General features: G+C 38.9%; 4 protein-coding genes across 10 annotated transcripts; 1 reads left to right on the forward strand and 3 right to left on the reverse strand.

Moving 5' to 3' along the window:
• Positions 1-382: 382 nt before the first annotated feature.
• Positions 383-4640, reverse strand: LOC119998663 (bZIP transcription factor 17). The gene is made up of 2 exons (XM_038846013.1): positions 2684-4640; positions 383-1119 (listed from the first exon to the last, which is right to left on the reverse strand). The coding sequence occupies exons 1-2, from the start codon at positions 4530-4532 to the stop codon at positions 665-667; spliced, it is 2304 nt and encodes a 767-aa protein (XP_038701941.1). The 5' UTR covers positions 4533-4640; the 3' UTR covers positions 383-664.
• A 1957-nt stretch (positions 4641-6597) lies between these two features.
• Positions 6598-11710, forward strand: LOC119998664 (U11/U12 small nuclear ribonucleoprotein 25 kDa protein-like). Of its 4 annotated transcripts, none has more exons than XM_038846017.1 (5): positions 6598-6829; positions 7218-7513; positions 7616-7721; positions 11081-11180; positions 11482-11710. In XM_038846017.1, exons 2-5 carry the CDS (start codon positions 7294-7296, stop codon positions 11578-11580), a joined length of 525 nt encoding a protein of 174 aa, XP_038701945.1. In that variant the 5' UTR covers positions 6598-6829; positions 7218-7293; the 3' UTR covers positions 11581-11710. The 4 variants fall into 4 exon arrangements, with proteins under 4 accessions (XP_038701945.1, XP_038701943.1, XP_038701942.1 ...); XM_038846015.1 differs by lacking the exons at positions 11081-11180; positions 11482-11710 and adding exons at positions 7865-7964; positions 8322-8649 and having other exon boundaries at positions 6629-6829; positions 7197-7513; XM_038846014.1 differs by lacking the exons at positions 11081-11180; positions 11482-11710 and adding exons at positions 7865-7964; positions 8322-8649 and having other exon boundaries at positions 6629-6829.
• A 434-nt stretch (positions 11711-12144) lies between these two features.
• On the reverse strand, positions 12145-15314 carry LOC119998723 (transcription factor MYBC1-like). Of its 4 annotated transcripts, none has more exons than XM_038846103.1 (2): positions 14151-15314; positions 12145-12335 (listed from the first exon to the last, which is right to left on the reverse strand). In XM_038846103.1, exon 1 carries the CDS (start codon positions 15051-15053, stop codon positions 14157-14159), a length of 897 nt encoding a protein of 298 aa, XP_038702031.1. In that variant the 5' UTR covers positions 15054-15314; the 3' UTR covers positions 12145-12335; positions 14151-14156. The 4 variants fall into 4 exon arrangements, with proteins under 4 accessions (XP_038702031.1, XP_038702030.1, XP_038702029.1 ...); XM_038846102.1 differs by having other exon boundaries at positions 12145-12434; XM_038846101.1 differs by having other exon boundaries at positions 12145-12444.
• A 289-nt stretch (positions 15315-15603) lies between these two features.
• Positions 15604-18248, reverse strand: LOC119998722 (G2/mitotic-specific cyclin S13-7-like). The gene is made up of 8 exons (XM_038846098.1): positions 18099-18248; positions 17534-17684; positions 17350-17410; positions 16985-17257; positions 16752-16877; positions 16414-16662; positions 16142-16300; positions 15604-16053 (listed from the first exon to the last, which is right to left on the reverse strand). The coding sequence occupies exons 1-8, from the start codon at positions 18133-18135 to the stop codon at positions 15718-15720; spliced, it is 1392 nt and encodes a 463-aa protein (XP_038702026.1). The 5' UTR covers positions 18136-18248; the 3' UTR covers positions 15604-15717.
• Between the last annotated feature and the right edge of the window lie 668 nt (positions 18249-18916).

The following is an 18916-nucleotide window of genomic DNA, read 5'->3' on the forward strand; positions in this document are numbered from 1 at the left end:
GCTTGTGTTATGTGTGGATTAGGGCTTATTGAGGATCTTTCCAAATATAGTTGTCATAGACTATGCTTTTCAAGTGGCAAGTTTCCACATGTTCAAAAACCATATCAAACAACTGCAATGTGCTCAACAGTTTATGTTTACTCTCACTAAAACAATTAGTGCCTAAGGAATTACCCCAAACAAACCGACCGAAGGGTTTACCAATCGGTTATTTTAAAAAAAAATAACCGATCGGTCAAATTCTTGTCAAAAAACCGGGAAAAAAAAACCAAATGAAACCAATCATTTACACCCCCAGCAACAATGCTTATGTACCAGCCGCAACACACCGGCCTTCTCCTAGTTTAACTTCTAAACAAAAAAACATATGCTGAAAAAATCATCATACACAAAATGTCTTGTTACCAGCTCTCTGGCTCAATCAGATGACATGAGATTATTGAACATCCAACGTCCACCACACATCATTCAGCAGGGACATATGATTATAGTTCTATCAGTATAAACTATAAAAGAGTACATAGTACTCATAGTTGAGAGCAACTACGGTGTATAATGAAGTTAGGAGTTCTACCTAAGTACCCGATTATTCCATCATTTACAAAAATGGTGTCAACAATTGCACCTAGTTGTCATTCAAGAACTCCCAACTGCTTTCCATCCCTCAAGCCGTAACTAGATGAGGACCAGCTCGGGGAAGCACGCAGGAATAGGTAACATATTTAACACTGTCTAAAAGCACAACAACAAAAATCCGAGAAAGCGATTTTGGAGCAATCATACCATCCACATCGACGTCGCCAACTTCCCTGGGATCAGCGAGGATAGAGACAACCATAGAAGAAACGGATTTGTTATGCTGAAAATTGCCTTCCTGAGCAGCATTCCTTCTAACATGCTCTCTAGTAATATTATGATTTCGTCCAGTAAAACGAACAGGAAGACCATGAAGAATCCTTCTAGTCTTTCTCTTGTTGAGAGTCTTGTGACGAGTTGCATTCTGATTGTGTTCAGCAGAGATATTGGCAACTGAAGAAGCTGGAATAATAGCTCCAGCAGACGCGGAAGAGACATCAAACTGGAACACTTCAGTGCACATTCCAGAACTCAACATTGGTCCTGCACATTGGGAAGGAAACAACCAGGGGCAATAAGTAGTTAGGACACAAACATCAAAAATAAAAGTCATTTGATGGCCAATTCCAACTCGAACTCCAGGTATTGAACTTACAGGGAAAAGAAACCACAAGCACATGTAAGTTTTAGAATGCCAAGGAGAAAGTGAAAGAAACTATCATCAATAGGCATACTGAAATTGAGGAGATAAGAATTTAACTATAACGTGGTTTCTGTCCAAAGTTACATTTTGTACTTGGTAAACTATTGCAAGGATTGATCCACAGAATTGAAGGTTAGTAAATAGCATGTCATTATTTCCAGAAAATTCTAAAGAGATTTAACCAGGGGTGTCAGAAAATCGTAAGGTAACTGAAAAGACAACAGAAGGCATCTGAAATGATTTGAAATATTGCTGCTACTATCAGATAAGAAACTTCCACCACACAACCTCACTCCCACATGGACATTACCCACGGATTTCATAGAGCAACATGACTTGAAGTAGCTATTCTGAATTTGGAGCTAATAAACTCGTCATTTGGACACAAAATAGAGAACAAGCAAGTAGTCAATTTGCTCTTGGCAAGAGAAAAAAAAAGAGTGGCAAGGTGCCAGATAGAGATAGTCCTACAGGTAACCAGTTAAATTACAAAAAGAGGCACAAGCTTCTACATCACAATGTCAGCTATATATGTACTATAGATTTGTCTTCTTTCTTTTTGGTTGATAAGTGAAGCAAATTTATTGAAAGAGGAGAAGGCCACAGATGACAAACCTGCCACTTATTCAAATGAAGCAGCAAAGTGCACTAAAAAACAAACAATCATATTAAGTGTGATCAAAACCCAACAAAGAGCCTCTCATGAAAATAAAGTTATGGCAATCAAAAAGTCAATTTATTTCTACTTTTTTGGTATCTTTTAACATTACACGGAACAAGGAAATGAAAAAAAAACATATATATCTAGTATATTAAAGCATGAAGTGAAAGCCATTATATGGGGAATTCATTATATAAACAAGGATTTTAGAAGAAAAAAAACTTTGTCATCTGAACATAAGCTAAATAATTTTAAACTTGTGCTGTCTAAAATATGGAAAATCAAGAAAGAATATATGTAAAGCTTAACTGCAACTGGAAAACAACAAGGACGTGAGCAAGTATCAATACATAAAAACATTTAGAGAGACAAGAATAACTCAAAAGTGTAGTACAAACTAATGTAAAAGGTCTCCTCATGACTCCAAACTAATATAATCACTGCAGAGGGTCTCTTCTTTAGGTGCGCCCATGTAATGGAAACAATCTCACCACCACCTATCAATGCCATCATTCAAACTAACTGTATAAAAAACTAAACCTTCGTTACCATATGTCATCAAAGGATGCTGTAGAAACTTTATGCACGTCTTATATTTTAAAAAGATATGATTCTCCATTTCTCCTTCAATAGTTAATATACTAAAACAATAACTTGTTCACTCAAATACTTGTATTGTATAACATACAGCATCCTGTAATACCTATATAAAGAATCCAATGACAAAAAGAGTACAAATTTACCTGCAAGGCCTTCACGGAACCACTGTTGCATTTTGCCATCAGCTGCAGATGACTTCAAATGATCCTTCAAAGCATCAGCAGACCCAGACGTAAGAGCTCTCTGCCCTTCAATTCGATTGCTGTATGCTCGAGAATGCCTGCCCTTGCTGCTTCCAACATCAGGAATAGCAAAAGCTGGGGCCAAATCTCTAGGAATGGCCAAACCAGTCTCCTCGTTATTCTTCTTTTCAGGAGCCTTTCTAGAGGCCATAGCCCTCTCACTGGCCAGAACAGAATGAATTATCAAGTTTCCATCAATCTTCACAAGTTTATCATTTCTCGGGACATACAGGGATGCAACAAGTGGCTCGCTAGAATTGCCCAAATGGGCAAACTCTTCTGAACTGGAGAGAGGCTGTGATCCTCTCTCCTTCTCTGATCCTCGTGTATGACCTTTTTCACAGTGTGCTTTACCTACATGGAGTTTTCCATTAATATATCCCATGCCAAAATTTTCATGGGAACTATTTAAATGACCATTGACTTCCAAGACCCTTCCACTGTGCTGATCATAGAAACTATGACTTGCAACACCAGACCCACCAGGACCATTGTCCCTGATTCCTCCAAATCTTACATTCACAACAGGCACTAATCCACCAAATAGAAAGATAAAAAATAACAGACCCAGAAAACTAACACTAGCAACCTTCTTAGTTTTACCTTCACTCTTCTTACTCTCAGTCTTTTTCACCTTTGCTGCCGAAACAGGCTGTTGTGGTTTCAACCTAGGAATTGGGACCAAGGGCACCTGAGAGCCTTGTGGCTTCACCATATATGGCGAACAAGGAACCCAGGGATAGGCCATGGGCCCCCCCATTGGAGGATATACTCCTGGAGGTGGCGGGCACATGCCACTGGCGCTCAACTGCTGCCTCAAACTTGTGTTCTCAGCCATAAAATAGGAAAGCTTGCCGTTTAATTCAGCAATAGCAGAATGCATAGATCTCACCTTGTCCTCTAACTCCTCCACGTAGTGCTTCTTCCTCTGCCTTGATAATTGCGCACTCTCACGATTCCTCATCAGCCTTGCCCTCCGCTTCTCATCTTCTTCACTCAACTGTTGCCGTGAACTCGTATTATTACCAGTTTCTGATCTTTGATACTTACTAGTTCTTGCGTCCCCATTTGTGTCATCGCTAGTCTCTTTCTTCCTCTTTGTAATGCTACCATTGTTGCCCAAACCTTCTTCCTTTACCCTCTGATCAACCACAAAATTTCCAGAATCAGGAGATAACGGGGAATTCGTGGCTTCCGACACACCAGAGCCGCTATTCCTGGAATCCTGAGATGACACTGGAGAAGCAACATTAGGACCCCTAGCTGGACCACCATCAGCAAGACCACAATTCCCCGATTCCTCCGAAGAACAATTCAGGTATTGACTAACGTCAGAGGCAGTCAGATCGCCGGGAATTTTACCCGGAACTGCCAAGTTCCTTGACTCAAACGACACAGAAATGGGGATGTCACGGCTGCCGTTACTGAAACACTCGTTAGGATCTGAAGAGAGTGATTGATCAATCGAAATCGGAGATAAACCCTGGTATTCCGGTTGAACGGCGTTCGTATCAACGCACTGGAGAGGAGCAACAGTGGAGTCGGAGTGGTTAGGGATGAGGAATGGCTCGTTCTCGGAGGGGAAGAAATCGTCGAAGCATAACTCGATATCGAAATTTTCGGCTAGGTCAAAGTCTTGATCACCCAAAAAAGGATCAAGAGGCGGAACCTGAAGACAATCCGAGTCAAACGTGACATTCGCGTCCGAATTCGGCTCCAGTGGTGGCTCTGCGACGAAAGAATCTTCCATGGCCGCCACTTCAGAGGTTTTTCCTTTCCCGTTAAATCAAGGGTTTTTAAGTTGTGAGGCTCCGGAGGAATCGATGAGGAGACGACGATGAAGACTTTGGGCCCGTTTGTGTGTGGGCCGTTTTTCACTGTATCTTTATTTTTTTGTCGTTATTTCATTTATGGATAATGTTTTTTGACAGAAAATCATATATAAATATATCCACAAAGATAATTAATAACAGTTTCATGGAAGAAAGTATCACCCACCTAGATGTCCGTTCACATTATCAATTATTATATGTCAACGGATCCATTACCGATCAATTGATAATCAACCATCAATGACGCCATAGGTGGGATAGTTGATGATTGTTAAAATACTCAAACGTAATCGACATGTAAAAGAAATTGGACCAAAAGCCCCTTTGTACTAGTACTTTAGCCTAGTTTGGTAAGGCATGTTGAAAATAGCAGATATGCTAACAGAAATGATGATGACAGAAATATTGGAGAATTTTAATAGCAAAAATACTACTAGTATGTTGTGTGGTGTTTGGTTGAACTTTTGTTGATAACATTTTTACTGAATAGCATATATTAAATGATAAATATTTTATAATATCAATAAATTTATGTATTTATTAATTAATTTATAATAACACATGAAGTGAGGCTATAAATGGAATAAAAAAATTAATGGGGACAATATTGACTTTTGATAGTGAAATGTTACTAAAATGCTTCATACAAGTAGCATGTCAAAAATAGCATAAAATACTGAGTAAAAATGTCTCGGATTACGTGTCAAAAAAACCCGTTTGGATAGAAAGTAGAATTTATACTAACAAGTAGTATAAATGCTACTAAAAATGCTTATCCAAATGGGGCCTATAAATCTATAGACTAATTAGTAACATTAGTAGACTATATAACTAAAATAAATTTTATTTGAACGCTCAAAAACTACTAAGTTTATGCTAACATTTTAATAATGAATAGCTCAAACTACAATTTACTTGTAAATATATGAAATACATATTTGTTAAGTTTACATACACTATACCACCGAATTCTACACCAAGGAGAATTCGGCGTAGCAACTCATCTAGCGTGAAAACATGTACAATATTTGTTCTCAATTCCTTTAAATTTGTCTCGAACATCATGAAAAATGACTGAGCGATTTTCATGTTTTTGGTAAAATAAATGGTGTTATTTGTTACATAGCATTATGTGGTTGTCCATAATTGCTCCAGATGTGTTTGATTTTTGCTAAATCTGGTGAAGTAAGAATCAACGAACCAAGTTCATGTTTGATGTAGGAAAATGATAATACTGTGCCGTTTCCTCTGCCAAAAACAACGGAACATGCCGTTTTGTTACACAAGAAATGGTATGTTGTGTCGATCTACTTAGACCGATCTTGCATGTCGTTTTTGGTTCAATAAAACAACAATTGCATGCCCTTTTTTAGACATAAAATCGGTGGAACTTTGTGGATCGGACAAAAATTGAAGTAAACTTTAAAAAACTTATCTTTACGTCATAACCATTCTTTCAAGTGTCAATAATGTTGTTTTTAAGATGTTGAAGCTGTAGTTATTCGTATAATGCTGTTGTCAATCATCATCTTCCATTTTCAACATTTTTTCAATAAAATCAATATTGATTTACAAAGTAACTTGGCATGTTTTTTTTTTTTTTGAGAATTGATGTGCGGACTTAATAATTTTTAATTCAATATGTAAATATATATACTCCATTCGTCTCAATTTATTTGTTATCATTTGAAAATACAATTTTTTTAAAGAGACGTGATTTAATACAATTAAAGTATACAAAATAACTCCGATATTCTAAATTTGACCTTAAAATAACTCTCTTTTTTTCCCTTAGAAGTTCGGTGTTAAAGTAATAAGATTAATTTTAGAATACATTTAAAAAAATAATAATTAATGAATAAAAGTAATACTAGTTTTGGGATAGTCTAAAATAGAAAAATGGATAAATAGAAAGATCGGAGTAAAAAATATTTATTTTTAGTTAAGGTTTTATATTTTCAGTCGCAATCACACGGTCGCAAAACCCTATAAGATAGAGGAGAACCTGACTAAAAGAGTTACGACTGTACGAGTACGGGAGACTCAGTCTATCTCACATTCTCAACTCGGTCAATCTCAGTCGCTGCTCTCACCTCACACACTCTCGCAAAGCTCTACTCTCCAGACTCGCTACGAGTACGACTACGACAACACAAACCCGACGGCTGTATTGCAGTATTGCTTCGCTATCTTCGTTTTGGGAAAGAACCATCAGGTAATTTCTATTTGCTCTCAAATTAGGTGGTGCCACTGCCGTCTTTGCTTTGGGATGGAATTTCGTATTTGATTTGGGATGGGATTTGTGATTTCGTCTTTGCTTGGTATGGGTAACCACTAACCACAATGAATTTCAGAATTTGTGCCGCGGTCTTTTCTTGTTTTCTTTGCCATTTGACTTAGGGATTTCCATTTGATTCGTTTTTGGTATTATGTTAATTTTAGATTTTAGTTCCTGCTTGGCTGCTTGCATAATCCTGTGGAAAACTGGAAATTGGCAATGGTCACTGCATCTGAATTTTTGTTGATCTTTTATAGTTTTTACATTTTTGATCACTCATTTTTGACTAAAGAAATGCATATAGTCGAACGACGGGGACTGTCAGGCATCATTCCCCTCCTTTACCTCAGGTGGAAGGAACTACAGCACTGTGAGTCTGTTAAATACGGGACTCGTTAACGATGGAACAAAGCGTGAATGTCATGGAAGAGACGAGTGGGTACAACGGCAATGACATAAAGAGGGCTAAGTTGCAAGCAACATTGGTCTTTCTCCTTGACGATCCTGTACTTGTTGATGTTCCAAAGAAGCCCACCTTATCAGATGTTGAGACCCTCATTAACCTCGAATTAGGTAGCGCAATGCGCATCTCTGTTCTCAAGTTAGACGGAACCTCCTTTGGTAATAATTGGCAGACCAAGCAGTCACTTTTACGTTCTATTAGACATTTTTTTCAAACTGTTTTATTTGAATTGAAATTCTCCTTTCATTGACTCGGTGGAGATGTGGCGGTGATGAATTCTGCTAACGTCAAGGATTTGAAGCTTGCTGTCAAGAAGAAAGTCAATGAAATGGAACAATCTAAGATGGGTCATCGCCAAATTTCATGGTATGTTTATGAGCTCAATAATTAGCTCATTAGCTCTTGGTTGATTCAATAGCTTTATTTTTCAGTTCTTCAGGCTTTATTGAACCTCACACAAGGACTACATATACTAATTTTTAGACTAATACGAGTTTTTGGGTTTTCAGGAAACATGTGTGGGCAAATTATTGTCTATCATACCTTAATCAAAAACTGATTGATGACTACTCGGCACTTCAGGATTTGGGCATCCGCAACCATTCTCAGGTGGGTTTGTGCCTTCTAACCATCTATACATATGGATTGTTCCCAGTTATTTCTCTTTGTGACTTCATTATTTGCGGTTGCTAAAGGAAATATGGTATCAACTTATGCTATGATTAGCTTTAGGATAAAGGGTTATGTTTTGCTAAAATCTATTGGTATAGTTTGCTTACAGTATCTGGGAACTGCTTCTCTGATACTTTGCTGTGTGGGATCCTATGCCATAATAAAAACTTCAAGAGGAAAGAGTTCATGAAATTGCTTTTATGTTCTTTTTTTTTAATAAGAAAACATTCTTGGCTGAGCTCATATGCCTTTTGATTGTCTAGTTATAAAGAGATACTTTGCATTTTTGTGCAGGTGCAATTCCTCCCCTATGTTGTGACGAAGGAATCTCGAAGGCATTCTAAGAGGAGGAGAAAGCACCGTTTCTTTCACGGCCTTAACAAGCGTGGGTGAAGACTGTTATATTACTTTTATCTCTTGCAGTTTTCCAGTTGTTTGGATCATTTTGTTTATATATTGAACTAGCACTGTCGAAGTTCCTGCTTCCTGTTAGCAAAGCTAAAATCTTGTTTAAGCTCTCTCACTAATCCCTTCTATGTGCAGTAGTTTTTGTATGGAACTCAGTACTTTTTTTACACTTCCTCATTGGTTTGATTTAGTAGATGCAATAACTGATTTGTTATGCTCCTGTGTTGTCATCTCATTTTCGGTATGGATGATATAGTCCAATTACACTGGTAGAAGTCTTTGATTCTATTTTCACACTATTTTCAAAGATTATTTTGGTTGTAAAAATTGAGCTTTTCTCGCTAGCGACATGAAACTGCAGGTAAGATCAACCAGCTTTTGAGTAAAGATGGTAAAGGTGTCTCTTCAATATTCAAAGCTTTGCCTGAATCTAGTAATAATGCATGTCACCTGGTTTTCAATCATGTGGATACTTGCAAAATTACCAGGAAAAGTATTCCAGGTAAGCAGTTCTTTCATCTGTTGGAATTTAAGTTTTGTACTCAAATCTCACGGTAAGGAGTATTGAATATCCTTTCTATGCGCTAATGAACTGCCATATCTATTTGATTCGTGTTATGGATCATGCTCATGGACTCACTGCTCTGTTGGAAATCCATGTTCAAATTCTTGACCTTAGCCGAATTCAAAAAATGCCAAATAGAACATAAGAGTGACAACTTGGTTTGCCATTTATTACTTAATGAGGTTTTGTCCAATTTGAGGACAGAGATGCGCATCATATTACCTAATTCGAGGCTGATGAGGGTCTCAACATCTGATAAGGTGAGCTTCTTCGAAACGTCAGCAAGTACAAGATCATCAAAGAGAGAGGCCAGGCCATTGTTGCCTGCAACTTGGCCCTTTTTACATTGTTGCTGTGCACCCCTCACCTCTTCCACAACATTCACGATCTGTTCCATTGATCGCGAGCCCCATGTTTAATAGACTTACAGTGTTGCAGTTTCTTTGATTTGAGGCATAAAGGAGAGGATCGATGCCTGATAGTCCCCGTCGATTAGAGTAAGATTGGGGTATGCTTACGAGCTTTCGACTATGTGCATTTCTTTGGTTGAATAATGAACGTATCCCAATAAGAGGTCTAAATAGCCCAATCTCAATGAGCCTAGAAGGAGTATTTTTTTTTCTTTCTTTTCTGCTCTGCATTTTTGGTTCTCTTTATGACTAGGCATGGGTTAGGTCGGTTGATAACAAAATCGGCCCAACTATTAGCTGATAATGGTTTTCAATATTGAGCATAATCGGTTGGTCGGTTTCAATACTGAGCATGTTTCCTGAAACCCAAGAACTCGTATTAGTATAAAAATTAGTTTATGTAGTCTTTGTGGTGTGAGGTTCAATAAAGCCTGAAGAACTGAAAAATAAAGCTATTGAATCAACCAAGAGCTAATGAGCTAATTATTGAGCTCATAAACATACCATGAAATTTGGTGATGTCCCATCTTAGATTGTTCCATTTCATTGACTTTCTTCCTGATAGAAAGCTTTAAATCCTTGACGTTAGTTGAATTCATCATCGCCACATCTCCACCGAGTCAATGAAAGGAGAATTTAAATTCAAATAAAACAGTTTGAAAAAAATGTCAAATAGAACGTAAAAGTGACAGTTTGGTTTGCCATTTATTACCGAAGGAGGTTCTATCTAACTTGAGGACAGAGATGCGCATCGCGCTACCTAATTCGAGGCTGATGAGGGTCTCAACATTTGATAAGGTGGGCTTCTTTGGAATATCAGCAAGTACAGGATCGTCAAGGAGAGAGACCAATGTTGCTTGCAACTTAGCCCTCTTTACGTCATTGTTGTTGTACCCACTCGCCTCTTCCACGACATTCACGCTTTGTTCCATGGTTAACGAGTCCCGTATTTAACAGACTCACAGTGCTGTAGTTCCTTCCATCAGAGGCGTAAAAGAGAAGACTGTGATGCCTGACAGTCCCCATCGATTAGAGTAATATTTGGGCCTGCTTATGGGCTTTCGAGTTATGCCCCCTCTTTTACGCCTCATATGGAAGAAACTGCAACTCTTTGACTTTGTTAAACATAGGGCTCACGATCGACGGAATAGAGTGTGAATGTCGTGGAAGAGGCGAATGGGTACAACAGCAACGACGTAAAGAGAGCCAAGTTACAGGCAACACTGGCCTCTCTACTTGACGGTCATATACTTACTGACGTTCCGAAGAAGCCCACCTTATCAAATGTTGAGACCCTCATCAGCCTCGAATTAGGTAGCGCGATGCGCATCTCCTTTAGTATGGCAAACCAAGCTGTCACTCTTGCGTTCTATTTGACATTTTTTTCGAACACTTTATTTGAATTGAAATTATCCTTTCATTGGCTCGGTGGAGATGATAAATTTGGCTAACATCAACGATTTGAACGTTGCCGTCGAGAAGAAAGTCAACGAAATGGAATTATCTAAGAAGAGTGATTGTCAAATTTCATGGTATGTTTATGAGCTCAATAATTAGCTCTTGGTTGATTCAATAACTTTATTTTTCAGTTCTTCAGGCTTTATTGAACCTCACACTTCAAGGACTGCATAAACTAATTCTTAGACTGATACAAGTTTCTGGGTTTTCAGGAAACATGTGTGGGCAAATTATTGTCTATCATACCATAATCAAAAGCTGATTGATGACAACTCTGCACTTCAGGATTTGGGCATCCGCAACCATTCTCAGGTGGGTTTGTGAGATTGTATCCAATTATTTCTCTCTGTGACTTCATTATTTGCGGTCGCCATAGGAAATATGGTATCATCTTATGCTATGATTGGCTTTAGGTTCAAAGGTTATGTTTTGCTAAAATCTATTGGTATAGTTTGCTTACAGAATCTGGGAAGTGCTTCTCTGATACTTTGCTGTGTGGGATCCTATGCCATAATAAAAACTTAAAGTGGAAAGAGTTCATGAAACATTCTTGGCTGAGCTCATATGCTTTTTTATTGTCTAGTTATGAAGAGATATTTTGCTTTGTATGCAGGTGCAATTCCTTCCCTATGTTGCGACAAAGGAATCTCGAAGGCATTCTAAGAGGAGGAGAAAGCACCGTTTCTTTCACCGCCTCAACAAGCGCGGGTGAAACTGTTATATTACTTTTATCTCTTGCAGCTTTCCAGTTGTTTGGATCATTTTGTTTATATATTGAACTGGCACTGTACAAGTTCCTGCTAGCAAAGCAAAAATTCTTGTTTAAAGCTCTCTCACTAATCCCTTCCATGTACAGTAGTTTTTGTTTGGAACTCGGTACTTTTTTTTACACTTCCTCATTGATTTGATTTACTAGCATGATGAAAAAGATTTGAACTTGCAACTAAAACATCTCACAGGAGATCCTCATTTACCCTACAAAGAACCAGATATGAAAGACCAATTATGGGCAAAAGTTCGTCAGAATCTTTTTATCGTTATCTAACGGCCTCGCTAGACAGCTTGGATTTTTGAATTAAGCACTATTCTCAACTCACAAAGTTCTTGAGAATTAAATCCTCAGCGGCTGAAAAACTGCAGAAGCATGAAACACTGCAGAAGCAAAACTTGTTCATATTCTGCTCTTGACATCCAGCTTAGCTGCAGCGTAATGAGACTAAATTTCTTAAACAACAAGCTCTATTCCAGAAACAGTCGTCACTTTCTCAGCCAAAGGTAAAAACAACTAAAAACTCACGTTCGACTTTGAAAACCAACACTGGTATCACAACTGAAGTACCAATCCATACAAGTAGAATAACAAATCCATTAAAAAGAAGTAGAATCATAAATGCCATGTATATTTTTATGAAAACAAAGTGTCAAGGATCAGCTACCGCGACGACAAAGCTCACATTGTCAGGAAAACTGGAAAAATCAAAGCAAATTATCAGCAGGAAAAAAAAAGAAGGCTGTGGCAGTGCACGTTTCAGCTACACCAAACTTCACCACAGAAGCAGAAGCCTCCTGTATCCACCTAAGATGTGCAAAAATTAGAAACGCAAACATTATAAGATAAGCATAACAGGTGATCCTGACTCCTGATACGTATTGGATGTTTTTTTTTCAGAACTTTGAGAATCACGAACCAAGCTCCAAATTTCAAGATTTCACATTCCAGTAACAAGAAAATGGATCAGAATTTAGATGCAGCAAACTTGGAGTCTTAGTCCAGTCAGCAAACAAATATAAGGTTTCAAGATTTAAAAAAAAAACTCCATTGATCCATTCATAGTATCTATAGAAAGGTTTTCAATCTATACAAACAATTTAAAACGTTAAGCATAGCGCAAAGGCACAAAATACCCTTGCGGGATGACTTAGGCATGTCTCAAATCATAAGAATGCCATACACTCCTAACTCATCTCTCCAAGAATACATTCACATTACCTTTTTCTATAAAACTAGCATACGATAATTTTAATTGAAGTTTTATTCCGGAAAAGAAACTTAATTGAAGTCCATTAAATCTTCCTCTTATGTATGAATGTCTCATTAATTTGAAAGCAAATGACAAAACCCAAAACATAGAGAAACAATGATATGATGATGGGTCACATGCAAATGCATTCTTAAATGAAAAGGAAATGTCGAGCGGTTCAAAAATGCAACATGATGTTTCATTCAACAAAAGCAACAAAGGTGCAAGGTACGATTCCCCTCTCTTGAAAATTTAATAACATAACCATACAGTCTATTAAAGGAAAAAAAAGGCAACATATAAAATTATTAAGGGTAAAGCTACTTCAAGGTTCAAAGTGCATTACATTCTAACAACATCAGGATTTTCAGTGAATCCCTTTGGCATTGGGTTCTTAAAGTCTTCTATGGAGTCACACAATGTACAACAGGTACAACTCACCTCTATATAACACTAGACTAAGAAACATAAGAGAATAGATCTCCAATGACATTAGATTAAACTCGGATCTGAATCTGCCAACAAAAGATAATCAACTCTTTATTCGATAGCTACAGGACACCAATTCCCTTTGCCAGCATGTTATTATCCTCACCTGAGAGCTCAAAGTTGTCAGAGTTTGTTAATCTAGCAACTCCACCAGTAACGCCAACAACAAAAACCTCCTCGCAAGAAGACTTTAAGATGTGTAAGAGACACAAGCCGATTCCCACACTGTTGTGGGATAAAGCATAGCCTCCAATGAATCCAGATTGACCAAATATTACAATATCGTAGCACTATATATCATAGACAGTTGGGAACATTCTTGCCTCAGAGTGACATCATGCCTGATATATTCATCACTAGAAGCTTGTCAGAATTCAGAAACATAACAACGGCTATAGACAATCTAATTACAGGGGTAAATTTCCACAGAATTGGAAGACACAACAATGGACGATGCGTTTTGATTCAATCCATTATTGGGGTCAAATAAAGACAAAGCATATGTCAGTGACCTAGCACGACAAAGCACTCTCCGAGGGGTAATGACCAATCCTACTGGTAACTGAACCAAAATGGCAAACTTTTGATCTGGAATGGAAATTCAGAATTTAATGGATGCCTACCAAGTAAGCATCCACCAAGGTGACTAACAAGCATCAAAAGACTCTAAATTTACGCAACACCACCAAATATCAATTCCAAGAAAACCCAGAAGCTGAAACTAAAAGAAAAATCAAAGAGTAGTTCAAAGTAGGAGTAGCCAACAGATTACCCAAACTCAGTCTGCCCCAGTTGGAAACAAAGTCAGAACCTTCCTCCCTCCATTTGCATTGTCTAACTCCAAATCCTCCATATATCCTGGAACCTGACTGTGCACTGGTGCCCCCATCCTATGCACAGACTGCGTCTGCCTGGCCAAAAACGGATGCTCAAATTGTCCATTGGGCGGAGACCCAAAATGTCCCATCGGCCTATGGTACTGAGCCGGCAACTGTGGATGTGCCACCGCAGCTGCCATATGTTGCTGATGGTGATGGTGCTGCACTGCTGCCACGGGAACAAACGGCAAGAAATGGTCCGAATTGGGCCGGCCAGGGTGCAAAAAGTGAGCTGGCACCGGAGAACTTGCAAACAAACGGTCAGTAGCAGGATCGCCCGAGGCCAAACCAGCAGCACCGCCTCCTCCACCTCCATTATTGCCACCACTTGCAGATAATCCCTGCATCCGCTTCAAATACAGACGGTATTTCTGCAAGTGGCTCGCCACATTCTCTCTAGTAAGCCCATCTACACTCATAAGCTGCATTATTGTTTTAGGGACAGCATTCTTGATCCCCAAATGGGCCACAGCATCCACAAAGCGCTTATGGAGCTGTGGAGTCCACACAAGCCGTGGCCTCTTAAGGGTACGGGCGGGCTCATCCCCGGCGCCAGACCCTGACTCCAACTCAGCAGAATCGGCAGCGAATTCACCGGAGTTGGGCTGCGAAGGAGTTGATTGCAGCCCTCCCGACTGCGGAGGAGGCTGCGATTGCTGTTGGTGGTGTGAGTTTCGGATATCAAAAGCAAGAGCGAGATCAGGAGTAATTAGGGTTTGTGAGAGGGGCGTAAGCTCTTCTGGCGATGGAAGCTCCTCTTCCCATCTTGAGAACCAATTGGAATCATCTTCCCTCATCTTTCTTCTCCTCTCAATCTTCTCTCAAAAACCCAATTCAGCCCAAATCCAAAACCTACCAACAAAATACCAGATAAAGATGAGTTTATATATTGTCCTAATCAAAACCAAAGAACAAAAATTTCGAGATGGGCATCTTTCTTTCCCTCTGAAACTTGGTTTGCTAAGACAGAGAAAGACAGAGGGGAAGAGATAATCGAACCGGCGATGAAGCCATTGACGTTGGTGATTGATGGGTGGGGGGAGAGAGGGTTCGTGGGGGATCTTGTTTTCAGCATTTTATACCCGGAGCAGGAGTTTTTCAAGATTCCGACAACATGCTGTCCACGCCTTTTCAGTGCGCGTGTTTGTGACGCACCACTGTGGTATCAGACGGAATCTCAGCCATATAAAATGTACCGCCACACTACTAGGAGACAATCCAACTCTACTGCAGATCATACAAACTATTTTTCCTCAACCAAATCTTGAAACAAAGGCATATTAGAAGCCTATATCCAGTTCAGATGACTCTCACTAATGTGTTTGTCAATTTCAAATAGGAACTATATAATCATATAAATCTGTTATCTATTATCTTCTCAATTGAAAATCACAAAGAATAGTGACTGTTCACACCCACAACATCAAATCTAAAAAAAATCACAATCTCCTAAAAACCACACTATAGTTGATTGCCAGAACTCAGCATTAGTAGAGATTTGGCTGGTTGGAGTATCGCAACGGCTCCTCGCTCAGGGTTTGAGTACTTCCTATAAACAACTTCAAGCTTACTTTCAGCAGCCTTTGAGTGGAAGAATGCCAGCAGTTTCGCACAACCCACAAGCTGTGGTTCTGAGAATCCTGTATGAAGCTTCAGAGTCTCAGTCCAAGATGGGGTCTTATTCAGAGCGCAGCGAGCTGCGTAAACTGCAGATGCAGCAACCATTGATGGGCAGAACATTATAGTGTCATAATGCATCATACCCAACTCAGCAAGAAAATACACCATGTTCTCCAGCTTCACAAAATTAAGCAAAATATAAGTCTACTGCATGAAACCCTTTTTCAAATTCACAATCAGAGGGAGAAGGAATAGAATTACTAACTTCCTCATCAGGGATAGCCGCTTTGATGAAACGAGCAAGGAATACATAATGCGTTGGCACTGTCAGGTTCCATTCAAGCTTGCCTAATATAGTTTTCTCCATTACCAATATCTGTTGATGGTCGTAAGCTCTGTCTGCAATACACACCAAGTCATTGACCTGTAAGAGTTCATCTTCCAATTAGTTAGTTTATGAAATATATTATTTGATAATGGAATCAGAACCAAGAAAGTGGTTTGAAATTAAGATAACTGAATGCATTGAATGCATACCTCAGGGGCCCAGATTTCTTCATATTTGGAGGCAATAAGCATGGCACTGATGCCAACCAACTGCAGTTCCCTTCTTGGCACAATCTTTACTGAAAGGAACCGGTCGATTATGTTGATGGCAAGATAAAGAGTTTCGGGTTGAAGTTCAAACTTGTGATGGACATCCATTAACCAATCCACCAGAATTGACCTCATCTTCTCATTGACGTCAGGCTGTGAGTGCATATAGTTGTGAGGCCTGCTTTCATTCTACATCACAAAATCGAAAGATGTCCATAACATATCAGATATTGTTGCAGAAAGGATACCCCGGAAAATTGAAATTGAAATTAATGTACCTCAGCTAGTTTATAGAACTTGTAAATGTCCTCAACATACTCAACGGCAGCCAAGTGATTATCGGCATCTTTCGCATCAATATCAACAATCTGCTCCTTTGGTTTGTTAGCCAGACCACAAGCAGCCTAAAGAAAGGTTTGATCCAAATTAAAACAAAAATCACCAAAAACAATTGCCTCTGAAGTTGCAAGACATACATCAAATAATCAAAAGCATAAAATCCAAAAGTTACCTTGCTCCGAGCGGTAAGGACTGAAGAAAGAGTGGGTGCTTTCTTCTTGGGCTTGTCTTCTTCTCCTCCCTCTTTCTTCTTCTGCAATTGCTTCTCGTGCTTATCCTTTGCCTTAGCTTCTTCTGTGTCAGGGCTTATCTCAATGACTTCTTTTGGTTTCGTCTTCACTGCTACTTTCTTTGGCACTGGTTTTCCTGCAGCAGCCCTTTTCCCTGCAGCAGCTCCATCAACAATAGCAGCAGGTGCTTGATCGATATTCACGCAAACTAGTTTCTGCAATTCAAAGAAATCCCAAACATAATTGAAAGAGATTCTAGACAGTAAACATATGTTGGAACAAAGACGTGGTCTAAAACAATACCAACTTTGTTGTTTTCCGCATCTGCTGCGGCTTGAGCATTTGCTAGTAGTTGTGCACAGAAACTCCTGTAGGATACAGAAAGATCAGCCAAAAAGAACCAAGAAATGGTGATATATTATTATATATACATGTATGTAACTATGTATAATGTGTAGATACAGTGAAAGAGGGAAGGAGGGATTGGAAACCTTGTTATGGGACGAGTAATCTGGCCTTGAGGCTTGATGTCATTTCCTCGAACAGTTACAAGATTACCGATATCACCAAGTGCACGCCGGTTTCTTCCATCACCAACCGCTGCATTCTTCTTCTGTCTACCGGCCCCTACTACTCCCTCACCTATGGCACACATCCATGACAAAAAAAATCAAGGAAGAGAATACAAAGGCATCGAAAGGTAAAATAATACTGACTAAATCCAGAGAAAAACGGATAACTTTACTTTCTGGGAAGCCAAACAGATGGCAAAAGAGAAAACACAACAAGATTTCCAAGATTTGATATTTTAGTTACACGTTTAACAACAAGGGTTTTGCACGAGAAAACCCTAAAAATAGATTAATCGAAGGGAAAAGGGAGCCGGTAAAATCTCGATAAGACCTATGGCAAATAAATAGAGAATCACATTAGATTAAACCCATATGAAAGAAAACATCAACAATCACATCATACGAACTACAGATCCAGATTGCAAGAGAAAACCCATCATTCCTCGAACACCAAAGAAAGCAAAAAAACAAAATCTCAATATACCTCTCGCTTGTTGTGGAACAACCGGTCTCGTAGCCATCTCGAATCGCTAGAATAAAATATCTTCAAAACCGATATCGAACAAGAAATCAATCTCTCTCTATTTCTCTCTGAATTCTGAAACTTTCTCTGGCTTTGGTTTCAGAGAAATTGAATGGGAAAGGGAACGCGAGATATAGAGCTCTCCTTATGAAGCTGAGGAGCCGACGATTCACTCACAACGGTTTTCAATTCATAACGGTACGATCTAATTCTGATCCAACGGCGACGCAGCGATTTTGAGATTTATAGCCGTTGGGGAGTGCAGTTTGTACAAAAAGAAAAAAAGTTACCGTTTGTGTGTTTTTTTTTAAATCAAGATAATATATTGCAAGAAAAAGACAACACAAAGGAGAACAAGAGGGGGGATTGACTGCACTTTAGATTAGAGAGAGCTAAATAAGGGAGATAAGAAAGGAAAATTACTTGCGTGATAACCTAATGGATCTCTCTAGGGCCAAACCGCATGAACTCGAAAAATTTTGAATTCAATTCTCACTTAAGCAATATAATTGTAGTCATACGCTTGATTTTGACCCAACTTATCATATCATCATAATTTTAATGTGTTATATAATTCGGGCCACCAGGTGTAACCCGATCTGACCCTAGTAGCCCGATAACTCAAAATATTTGTAGTAAGATTATCGGCGGGCCATGGACCTCTTAAAAATTACCAAGTCGGGTCCAACTCGGGCCAATAACGCACGGGCCTGATAGCATGATGGTATCGTTCTCAATCACCGAAACATAGTTATGATGAATATTAAGTTAGTAAAAAT

The sequence above is a fragment of the Tripterygium wilfordii genome, chromosome 5, assembly GCF_013401445.1.
Source record: "Tripterygium wilfordii isolate XIE 37 chromosome 5, ASM1340144v1, whole genome shotgun sequence".
NCBI lineage: Eukaryota > Viridiplantae > Streptophyta > Magnoliopsida > Celastrales > Celastraceae > Tripterygium > Tripterygium wilfordii.